At 39.1% G+C, this 12380-nt stretch overlaps 1 protein-coding gene across 5 annotated transcripts in view; it reads left to right on the top strand.

Moving 5' to 3' along the window:
* SLC4A10 (solute carrier family 4 member 10) overlaps positions 1–12380 on the top strand; it is a 198911-nt gene that overhangs the window by 174736 nt on the left and 11795 nt on the right. For all 5 annotated transcript variants that reach the window (XM_077272834.1, XM_077272835.1, XM_077272837.1 and 2 more), the window contains 5 exons: positions 874–942; positions 1945–2118; positions 2676–2798; positions 3541–3608; positions 7186–7302. In XM_077272834.1, coding sequence (XP_077128949.1) covers positions 874–942; positions 1945–2118; positions 2676–2798; positions 3541–3608; positions 7186–7302 — 551 coding nt within the window. The remainder of the gene's footprint in view (positions 1–873; positions 943–1944; positions 2119–2675; positions 2799–3540; positions 3609–7185; positions 7303–12380) is intronic.

Here is a 12380-nt window from a genome sequence, read left to right as displayed (position 1 = left end):
GTCTCCATCTTCATGCGACCCAATTGCTCAGCGTGCTTCATTTTGCTATTTTGCAGACTACTACTTTAAAATATGTACTTTTGAAGGCGTTAGAAAGTAGAAAAACAATTTGAGATATTGAAACTTTTTCAAGCATTATGTATAAAACAGGAAAATAGTGAAGGGTATAGTTTAACTGAAAAGATTTAAAATGTAAGATATTTTATTAAAATATCTTTAACAACTGACCCTTCAAGACAAGTATGCATGTAACGCTGCTTTCACACATCAGTTTTTTGCCATCAGTCTCAATCCATCGAATTTTGAAAAAAACTGATCCGTCGCAGATTGTGAAAATGCAACGGATCCGTTTTTTTGCTGGATCCGACTAGCTGATCCGGCTAATTGGATTCTAAAAAAAATCGGAGCATGCTCAGTTTAAAAAAACGGAATCCGTCGCCAGAATCCATCATTTGACGGATCCAGCGCCATAGGCTTCCATTCTAGCAAACGCTGGATGGCTCCGGATCCGTCGCTGTCCATTTTTTCGATGGACACAAAAAGCATTCCTTTGTGTGTTGTCTCTGGCTGCTGGACTGACAATTTTCGATGGATCTGGCGAACAACAGATGAAACGTGAGGCCATCCGTCGCAATCTGTCGCTAATACAAGTCTATGAGAAGAAAACGGATCCGGTGGCATCAGTCGCTGGATCCGTTTATTTCAAAATTCGACAGATTGCAACTGATGGCAAAAAACTGATGCGTGAAAGCAGCCTAATCGAAAGTATGTTTTTGTTATTGTAGAACTGTAAAAATATGTAGTGTGTTTATGAAAATAGAAACACTTCTATTTAATTTTTTACATACATTTTTTCTTCTTTCTGGTAACCAGTTTATTCCTATGCCCGTTCTTTATGGCGTCTTTCTCTATATGGGTGCCTCGTCACTAAAGGGAATTCAGGTAATATTTTTAATTGTTATAATAAATAAATATGCAATAAGTATGAAACTATTTTTTTTTATTTCTCGCTTTTACATTCAAATGCCCATTAGGCTTTTTTTTTTTAAAAATATTTTTAAACTATTTTATTGATTTACAAAATACTTGAAGAGCTTAGCTCTATTAGTATATTTAATGTCTAGTTTTACATTATTGACTATGTAATATAATTGAAGCGTTTGGAATACTTGATAGCAGTAGACCTTGCCTGGTAGTGATGAGCGAGTGTACTCACTGCACGGCTTTTCCCGAACATGCTCGGGTGGTCTCCGAGTATTTGTAACTGCTCGGAGATTTAGTTTTCATCCCGGCAGCTGAATGATTTACAGCTACTAGAAAGCTTGATTACATGTGGGGATTCCCTAGCAACCAGGCAACCCCCACTTGAACTCAGCCTGGCTAGTAGCTGTAAATCATTCAGCTGAGGTGATGAAAACTAAATCTCCGAACACTAACAAATACTCGGAGGTCACCCGAGCGTGCTCTGGAAAACCCGAGCAACGAGTATACTCACTCATCACTATTGCCTGGGCCTTAGTTATTTTTTTAAATATATTGACCAACCCAACCATCCATCCCTGAGCCCTCCATATCTAGGTACACCCAAGGCAGCCAAATCTTTTGATCCAAATCATTGGCCAATGTATTGGCCAACTCAACCATCTATCCCTGAGCCCTCCATATCCAGGTACACCCAAGACAACCAAATCCTTTAATCCAAATCATTGGCCAATATATTGGTCAACCCAACCATCCATCCCTGAGCCCTCCATATCCAGGTACACCCAAGGCAACCAAATCCTTTGATCCAAATCATCAGTCCCCACATGGTAAGGATGGTAAAACTACCCTCATTTAACGTCCAAAATTCCGACTCGAACCTTAATGGTCTTAGGTAGTTTAGATACAAATAGAAAATTCAAATAAATGAAGTAAATGGTTAAAACCAATTGTGTTTTCTAGTTCTTTGACCGAATCTTATTGTTCTGGATGCCAGCAAAACATCAGCCAGACTTCATCTACCTGAGACACGTTCCCCTGCGGAAGGTTCATCTCTTCACCGTGCTGCAGCTAAGTTGTCTGGTTCTTCTATGGGTCATCAAAGCCTCGCGAGCCGCCATTGTGTTTCCTATGATGGTGAGAAGCTATACTGGTTACTTTATAAAAAAGAATGGAAACAAATAAATGTTGTTTTGGAGTCTAAATCCATAACAAGATTTTTGTGATTTTGTGGCCCCAAAGTTCCAAGTTTTTTAATCTTAAATTTGATTAAAATTCCATGTGGATTTTGAAACAAATCTGCTTTAAAATCCACATGAAGGAATATTGAAGCTGTTTTTGATATGATATCTTCAAAATCTACAGCAAAAATCTATGTATGACCAAAGTGATAGGAATCTGGAAAAGGAGAAATTTGCCAATTGAAGTTGAATTCAAATAGAAAATCTAATTAAAATCTTATTTTAACTAAAATATAATTAAAATCTCTGAAAAAAGGCTCGTACTGTTCATTTTGTCACTGTTCTTCTACATTTTTTCCTCTTCTTTGTCTTTTCTGTGTTTTCCCCCTTTTCGCTCTTTTACTTCACCTTCCCCCCAGGACTAGTTTCACGTGTTCTACATTTTATTGCTATTTGCTCTTATTAATCCACATTTTGCATCATTACTTCTGCCGTTTGCTTTTTTCCCATAAGGTCCTGGCATTAGTGTTTGTAAGGAAACTTATGGACTTTTTCTTCACAAAACGGGAATTGAGTTGGTTAGATGATTTAATGCCGGAAAGTAAGAAAAAGAAATTGGAAGATGCTGAAAAAGAGGTTTGTTAAGTTTTGCTCTCAAACTTTCTCACGTACTTAGAGCCATATTATATATGTCGACATTGCCCTGTAATTTTCTTTTCCAGATAGATTATGGTGGGCTAGCTATAGGGAGTTTTTGTAACAATTGTTACCGGACCTTTAGGCCACAAAAATAATAAAAAGTGACACTATATGAAAACAACTAGAACTAGGGTCTCTTTTTTTTCAAGGGGACATTTTCATTAGGGACATACTTATGACTCTTATACCAGGATCTCAAGATGTCTTTTTGACGTCATGCCAATTTCAATCTCATTTTTGCTCTTGGGTAACCACTATAAAGTGAAATGCTCAGATTTCGAAAATATAAATTTCAAGAATAACTTTTTTTTTTCTAGAGATTTCCACTCATGATTGTCAATTTATAAATAAGTAATTCTCAAGAACAGTGAACTTTAATCAATGGTCCACAATGTGTAGAAAGAGTACAAATACCAGCAGGTCCTTACAGGTGCAGACTGTAAGGATATGATTAACGTTGAAGTTTTTTTTCAGCCAGTTTAGAGATCGCGGCTCTAGGAAGCCTGAGACATGGGTCATTGTAAGCATAAATAAGGAACATGCCCGAGAAACAAAAATGTCCTCCATTGACCGGCGATAACGTGTTTAGTCAAGGAGAACACAATTCTGCTCTCATCCGTCGAGCCATCAGCTCTGACCTCATTCAGTCTGAAATTATTTCTGTATTGTGTCTCTTTAGGAAGAACAAAGTATGCTTGTGCTGGAAGATGAAGGAACAGTACAATTACCAATGGAGGGGAATTGCAGGTAATCCTATGATTATACATGTTATGTGTCGTCTTTTATTATATTGACGGACCCCAAATAATACAGCAGAGTTTACGTGAGGGCATCGAAAGTTATTCTCTAAATGTAGACCCTCTGGCGATGACACATATTGCCAAAATGTACTCTGCTGCCCCATACAACAGAGCCGTGTGGCCTCTATGTAGTGCTCCGTCGATGCCGTATGTGAAAGTCTATCCTACAAGCAATGCAATATTTCTTTTTAATGCATCATAATTGCATGTGGACTCAGACACATTTCTAGGTGGAGGGGCCATCTGCTATAACTCCGTATGTCTGATTTTACAGATTTCCCTTAGAGATCAGCAAGTATATTCAAGCGGAATTAAACGCTATTAGAAATTTATAAAAATGCATGTTTTTTCTAATTAGCTTCAGATCGGATTTAGATAAAAGGCCACCATTTTGCTGAATCGTAAAGGGCCGTCAGCAAGTTAAAAATAAAAAAAAATACTTATACTCACCTTACCACTCACCTCTCTGGACCATCTGCTCCTCACTGTCCCCCATCCGATCCTTGTTGCATCTTCTCATCACCAGCGCTCATGCTGAAATCCTGGGCCTCTTCACAGGAGGTAGGGACTTCTGCCTCTGATGAGTCCTGGGACAGTTCTGCGCATGTGCGCCCAAGGTCACGGCATCACAATATCACGGTATGTGCCATGAGTCATGACCTTATGTGCATGCACACAACCGTCCTGGGCCTAATCAGAGCCATAAGTCCCAGCCTAGTATGAAGAGACTACGGATTTCATTGCGAGCAGCGGTGATAAGATTCTACGAGGATCGGACAGGGAACATGGAGGAGCAGAGGTACTGGGGAAGTGAGCGGTATGGTGAGTATGAGGATTTTTGTTTATTTTTACATTTTACGTTATTATGCTTCGGGTGTCTAAAAGAACTTAGAGCATACAGTAATAACATGTACGATCTTGTGAATTTTAATTTTGCCTGATCCGCTCATCTTGATTACCGTCCCCTATTAAAGCTCTGTGCAAATGATGAGCGTATGCATGAAGCAAAACAAAGGCTGGTCTTAAGTAGAGATGAGTGAACTTGTTCGGAAACCATTTGCCAAATCCGAACGTGCCATATTTGTACCGAATTTATGTTTGACGATCGTTTCCGAACATGTCTCCTCATCTCTACTTATATGAACAAATATGTTCAGAAAACAATCGGCAAACATAAATTCGGCACAAAATATGGCACATTCGGATTCGGCAAAACGGTTTCCGAACAAGTTCGCTCATCTCTAGTCTTAAGCGGAGGACCTGCCCTCTATGGTGTCCATGTATTATAGCCAATCAATGGGGTTTGTTATGTTGGAACAACCCCTTTCAATGAACATTCCACTCTTGATGATAATGTACAACATCCGCTAGTAAAAACTACATGAAATGTTAAGTGAGACCCCAATTACTTTTATTGCTATTCATTTTGATTGCACTTTCCTCTTTTGTTTATGTTTACAATTCAATTCATATTTCAGTTTTTTTCTTCGCCAAGAGAGCAGTGCATTGTGGGAGATAAGAGTTACATAAAGCTAAGCTGTTAGGTCACATGACTGTCAGCAAAGTAGCAGTCTGTTTCCAAGGGCAACCACACAAATTTCAGAATGACAGTAATTCAAAGGATTTCCCCAAAACTCATCTGCCTGTTTATAATATGGAAAAATGTTCAACGCAGATTTATATTTTATTATGTGAATTTTTTTTTCCTTGTGAGGATGAAACATATATTGTGTTATTTTTGGATATCGTTGTGTTATCAAAGTAATTTTGGCTTTAAAATGCCAGTCACTTCAATTAAATAAAAAAACAAATCAGAATGTCATAAAATATACCTTTCCAAATCTGTATCTATTCCCGTCCGATGCAACTTGGTCCTCCATTGATCTCTACTTCCTGCTATAGTAATGGTTCTCGGATACAGGGCCATGTGACCAGGTGGAGCCAAACAGGAGCAATGGAGGGTTGCAACGTGGGCCAGTGATTGACTAAGTGGTCACTTCCTGTGTCCCGAGAGAAACCATGAAGTAGAGACCGAGTGACGAGATGAGCAATGCTTCTTTTTTAAACATTGTGATGTTTTAAGGAATATACATAAATTGTGCCCTTAGAGATGAACAAATATATTCAAGTGGAATTAATTTCTATTAGAATTTTATAAAAATACGTATATTTTTTCCTAATTTGCTTTTTCTTGGATTAAAAAAAATTGGCCACAGTTTTGCTTAATGATAAAAGGCCATCAAAAGGTTTAAAATAAAAAAAATACCTATACTGACCTTACCACTCACCTCTCCGGACCCTCCGCTCCTCACCGTCCCCCATCCGGTCCTTGTCGCATCTTCTCATCACCACCACTGGTGCGGAAATCCTGGGCCTGTTCACACTCGTCAGAGACTAGTCGGTACTACTTATAAATGAAAGGGGGGGCATTACCAGTGTGAGACATGTAGATCCGGAGAGCAGACTGTCAGTCATTACATGACTCACACTGATAATGCCCCCTTCATTTAAAATAAGCTCTGGAGGCAGATTCTCAGGGAGATTTATGTCATGCCCAAAGATCTTAACAGCTCATTGACATGTTAAGAAAAATCTAGATTCCTCTAGAATAAGACACCAGATCACAGATATCAAGGTATCATTTTATTCATTTTTCTATAACCCACATGCCCATATAGACGGCTTAGGAGAGTTGACCCCACTGACAGATTAAGAAAAACATACAATGGAATTCTCAGGGGAGAGAGTTCACGTTATAGACATTTAGCTTCCATCAATAAAAAAAAAATCTATGTTTAGAATGACCTGAAATTTCCCTAGTGACTTCTATGGTCTGGCAGAACTTTGGGCTCAAAAGCATAAAAAATTCTCAACATTGAACATTTACTTTAATCAAATTAAACCTTGCATTTGCATTGCTCCTTCCATGTACAGATGTGTCCTTCCCTAGCTTTGGTTTGACATCACAAGATAAGTACAGGATGACCAGTTTTTGAAGAAAAAAAAATTAAAAATATATATATTTTTTTTCCGGTAAGGTTGGGATTTATTTATGGTATATGTGTCTATACAATGCGTAGCCACCTGGTTGTATGATGTGGATTGTCGCCTCTTGAGGCTTGTGCATGCACGTCACAATAATGTAACGAGCTTGTATTGTGAGAAATTGTAGTCGTTTCTGACATTTTTCGAGAGTTAAGAATGGACACACATCTGCACGTGTCAAAAACATTTCCACCCGTCTGTACTTTATGGAATAGTGAAATGGTCATTCCAGTTAGACCTAATTGTTATACATGTAGCTCGCTCAGTAATGCTTACAGCATTGGCATAAACCACTAAAATGATCCTTTTCTTTCTGTTGTTGGAAACAGATTGGTTTCATACCATAATATCCACATTTTTTGTGTAATTTTGCAAATATTTACAAATTTTCATTTAGAAACTTCTGGGATGAGAACGCTATAAAAAAAACAACTAGTCCAATTATTTATTGTGTGCATTATTGTGTTAATTCTGTCTAGAGAGGACCCATCAGTAATAAACATTTCTGATGAAATGGCAAAAACCTCTGTGTGGAAGACTCTGCTAATAACCTCAGAAAATGCAAAGACTAAGGAATCAAGCTTTTCTTCTAAAAGGTTTTAATTTTTTTCTTAGTAATGTCATTCCTCGTTTTGTATGATTTTAGTAGAATGGAACTTTTTTTTTTTGTCGTAGATCCAGAACATTTTTAGTTATTCAATCATATTGCAGATATAATAAGCTTACCGTCTTATTCACACCTCATTCTCAACATCCAGTGTATGTCATAAATGCAAACAGGTTGTAGTCCAGTAGTTGTGGCTTTCATGAAATCTCAGCATGGAAATGCCAATTGTAGCCAAAGACTGTATAACAAATAGAACATTTTTCAGCCGATTCTTGATTAAAATATTTAAAAAAACTTTTATTCCTTATTGTAAAAATTGGCACTCACATTAAATCCAAACATGATATAGTTTCCTACGCATTTCAGACTAAGAACTTCTCTTTGTCTGAAACTCGTAGGAACTATATCCTGCTTGGATTTATCATGAGTGCCAATTTTTACGAAATGTAAAAAAAAGTTTTTCAACTATTTTAAACCATAATTTGCTGGAATATATGTTATATGTCATAAATGCCTCATAGATGGGGTGGTCACATCTCTGGGACCTCTACCTGTCAGGATACTAATAGTCACCTAACTCGTGTTTTGATCTTGCAAAGTAGTATTGAATTCAGTAGATAAGTCTACGACAAGTTTATCACGGTTGCAAAATAGACTTCAATGGAGTATTGACGCCTCTTGTTGAAGCAGATGATTACTAAATTGCATTGGAAAATTGGTGTCTGGATACACCTGTCCTCCTAGTAAGTGCAAATTCAGATATCTCTTGAAACATGGTCCGACTCGTTGCTGGTCTCTAGTCCCGAACTCAGCAGCCTCATGGACATCAAGGACTAACACAGACCGTGTTTCTTGGATGGCTGATTTTGAGCTACGTTGTATAAGTATGACCTTTACCTATGGCATAAATGCATCAGGTGGGAAAGCCCTTTCACCTGTAGTTCTACCTTTGGGTCAACAACTTAGGATTACACTAGGGAGCTAAACAACTGAGAGTTTGCTTTATAATGTTATTATCAGACTTTCTCCCTCTATAGGAGGGTAGTAACTGAACTTGGAATTTCTGCATTATTGTATTTGAGTTAGCAGAATACAGGCTGCCATAACTATCTCCAGCATCCAAATTTCAACATATGGTATGAGTTGCACAGAATTCTTCTTAAAAAGTAACTAAACTTTTTTTTTTATTTAAGCACCACTCCAGTGGATTTTTTTTTATTTCTCTGTTGGAGTGGTGTCATTAATCTATGTCCCTACCCCTAGCAATATACTTACCAACCGCTGTCTTCAGCTTGTTCCTGGTTCTACTCCTGTCCCATAAAGTCATCTTGTAACCTCAGCTCCTGACTAACCGGAAGTCAGAAGTAACGGTCTCAAGCTCTCATTCTGGCTCCCTTAGACTAACATTGACAAATGATTTGTGGCTCGCTCACCGAACACTTGGAGTGATCCAGCAAGTCACAACCTACAGAATATGCCCAGAGGGGCGCTGAGAACAAAAACAAAAATGCCGGAGTGGTGCTTTAAAAGGAATCGGTCACCTCCAGGACATATATAACCTATTAATATGGGCATACAGGTGATAGAAATATTAAAATTATAATATTGCCGCGATGTCAGCCTGCATATAGGCTGTAACCTCTCTTCCTTTTTGGGTATCCAATACGATATTGGTAGCATTTTCCGGGCAGGCCTTATAGCCACTTGAACTTATCCATTATCCTATTATACTTTACTGATGAAGGTCACTTTGTGTGACCGAAACTTTTTCTGATTTGGGATACAATAAATCTTTCGTTCCTTCTCACTACAAAGTTGAGTGCCGGGTTTTGTATTGTTTATTGATTACGGTTTGGGAACCTACCCGTGCACCTCATTCGGTTGTGCACACGTTGATCTAACCAGAAATATTAAAATAGTCCTACCTGTATGCCTCCTATCTGTGATCTTGTTTTTGAAAAATGGTCTTTCATTTCTTTATTCTAATGATTTCTTCCAGGCTCCTGTCTTCATTTGCGTACCGCCCCTTCCCATCAGTGTGACAGTGCCCTGTGACATGTAATGGTGGCCCTGGAATCCCGCACCTGCGCCCTGCAATAGTGTGATTATACTTTCCTATTCCACCCTTCTATGGGCATTGACTTCAGCGTTCTTCTGCACAGGTGCAGGCGTGCTTGGCAATTAGGTGCTCTTCCCCACTTCCTTCTTCCCTGCATAGTTAGGAACCATATAGTTTGTGATGCCTCATGTAGGCATGGTTGGGAGAGAACCATATCGACCCACGCGCCGAAGGTCACTGCATAACTCGCCTGCGCACGAGAACGCTGGAGCCAATGCCCATAGAAGGGCAGAATAGGTACTGTATAATCATGCTTTCTCCTTCGCCTCATTGGGGGACACAGGACCATGGGTTATGCTGCTGTCACTAGGAGGCTGACACTAAGCTGAGACAAAAAAAGGTTAGCTCCTCCCCTGCAGTATACACCCTCGTACTGGCTTCCAGACACCCAGTTCAAGCTTAGTGTCCGTAGGAGGCACACTGATTTTTATTTTTACGGATTTTTTCTTTTTAATCCATTCCGGACGAAGGGGGCGACGGATTCTTTAGTGGTCCGATCTCCCCCGAACCAACAACAGGCGAGCACGGGAGTTTCACCTCTATCATGCTATTGCAGGGTGCAGGCGCAGGATTCAGGGTCCACTAATACATGTCACAGGGCATTGTGACTAAGATGGGAGGGGGGTGGTAAACAAATGAAGACAGGAGGCAGAGATTTCTTCCAGGCACTGCACACCCTGGAGCCTGGAAGAAATCATTAGCATACTGAAATAAAAGACAATTTTTCAATAACAAGACCGCAGATATGAGACATACTGGTTAGGACTATTTTAACATTTCTATCACCTGTATGCCCATATTAATAGGTTATATACGTCCCAGGGTGTGACAGATTCCCTTTAATTGTTGATTGGCATTTTTAAAGTTATGAATTTTTGTATTCCATGACCTTACTTTGCCTCCTTCTCTTCCAAGCACTGTGCTGTTTTAACTGCCTGGTTCAAGACTCTGCTTTCAGCTGCAGCTCGGCAAGGATTCCGCATTCTAGTACAAACAATCTGTGTAAGGATCTTTCCCTGTCTGCACCCGTTCCCTGTACTCCAGCAGTGGAATTCCTCTACTGGTTGTTTGTAAAAGAGTATAGGTTCTTGCTGAAAAGCTGCGGAAAGCAGATTATTAGGGAACATGAACCAGGCAGTTAAAACAGCACTGAGGTTTTTTGTTTGGAAGAGAAGAATATTAAAAAAAAAAAAATCATAACTTGCTATGGCCGATGAATAATTAAAGAAAAAATGTAGTTACTCTTTAAGACTGCAACGTATTAAAGAGAGTGATTTTGATAATAGTAGGATATATTGAGTTTTTATTTCTGCAGATCCCTGATAAAATCATTATAATGACTCTTAACTGAAACATGACATTACATGGATACAGATATTTTTATTTTAACGATCTAACGTGGTTGAGTTGTGATGAGCATCATTGTAATTAATTTTCCCTGCCAGACATAAATCAATGCAGTATTCTCCCATTCATCCTTAGGTGCTATGGGTGATTAATGGAAACATGCTATTAGTCAGTAATTGTTTCTTTTCGTTCACTGCATTTATTTTTCCATTGTAAGGATCATTTACCTTGTTCTAGTCTTCAAACCAATTTGCAATTGTTGTCTTATCTTCTTTGTCCTGATGAGAAATTCTCGGCCTATTTATGTTATGAGCAAATTACTGTTCTTAAAGGAGTTTCGCTTTTTATTTTCTCCAGAAACAGCGCCACTCTTGTCCACATGCAGCGTCTGGTATTACATCGCTATTGATAGGTATAGATGAAAAACAGACATAGACTATGGACAAGGAGGGGGACTATTTCTGGGAAAAAAAAGCAGATTCTTTATTATAGTCTTGGATAACCCCCGTTAAGAAAGTGCAGTGATTTATGTGTTGGATACAGGTGTAAAATACGAAACATACAGTATATAATATAAATATTAATCAACAAATTATAAAAGAAAAATTGAAATAAAGTATATTGCTATTTTTCACTAAGCAATTTGTTATTATTGTATAACACAGACCCCCAACCTCATTCACCCCTAATAGTCTAGTCTATATATTATCACATGACCGGACACCTAAGTGACTGATTGAAGAGATTTTTCCAAAGCGGACATTTATCACCTATACAAAGAATAGGTGGTAAATATTTGTTTGCTGGGGGTCCACCAAGCACTCAAACACTCTCACTCCCATTACTTCTCACTGCAGATTTCCATTGGGGAGGAGTTATAATAGATCGCCAGTTGAGCATACGCCGTTCCCTCCATTCAATGTCGGTCGGTCATTGACCTTGAATAGAGCTCCAGGGCGCATGCTCAAGTGCCGCTCAATTCGATCTGCTACTCACTGCGATCGTACAGTCAGGAGGAGCTGGGGATTCAGGAGCACTGCGTTAGTGATCATCGATGGTCCGGGTAGACATATGGTAACTGCTAAATTGGTGGAGATCTGCCTGCTGAGACTCCCTCCACTTGCAAGGACATGGGGTCTTTGTCTCTTGTTTGATTGGAGCGATGGTTGCACATGTGCACTCTAATTCTATTCTTTCTAAAGCAATGTACTTGACTTTTTCCATCTGTCCCATATACTTGGGATTGAGTGGTAGCACAAATGGTGGTCTCAGTGGTCTAACCCTCACCGATCTAGCAGTATCCCCTATCTATCGGATCGGGGCAGATATATAATTGGTGTAACCTTTGCTCCCGGTAATGGGGTCCTCCCTTTCACTTGAGTAGGAAAGAGATTTTAGGACCATTCACTGCTACTACGCTGTGTGGAGCTTGGTCACTTCCAGTGTCACTCGTCAATCCAATCAGCTGATCATTGGTGGTGCCAGGATATGGAGTCACACCAATCTGGTATTGATAACCTTTTAAAGGATACGTCATCAACAATAAAGTCCTGAAAAACCTCTTTAAACTTGGTAGTGAGTGTGCAGTTAGCCTGCGCTGC

The sequence above is a fragment of the Ranitomeya variabilis genome, chromosome 7 (genome assembly GCF_051348905.1).
Source record: "Ranitomeya variabilis isolate aRanVar5 chromosome 7, aRanVar5.hap1, whole genome shotgun sequence".
Taxonomy (NCBI): Eukaryota; Metazoa; Chordata; class Amphibia; order Anura; family Dendrobatidae; genus Ranitomeya; species Ranitomeya variabilis.
The sequence above is the reverse complement of the archived record's forward strand: the minus strand, read 5'-3'. Positions and strand labels throughout refer to the sequence as shown.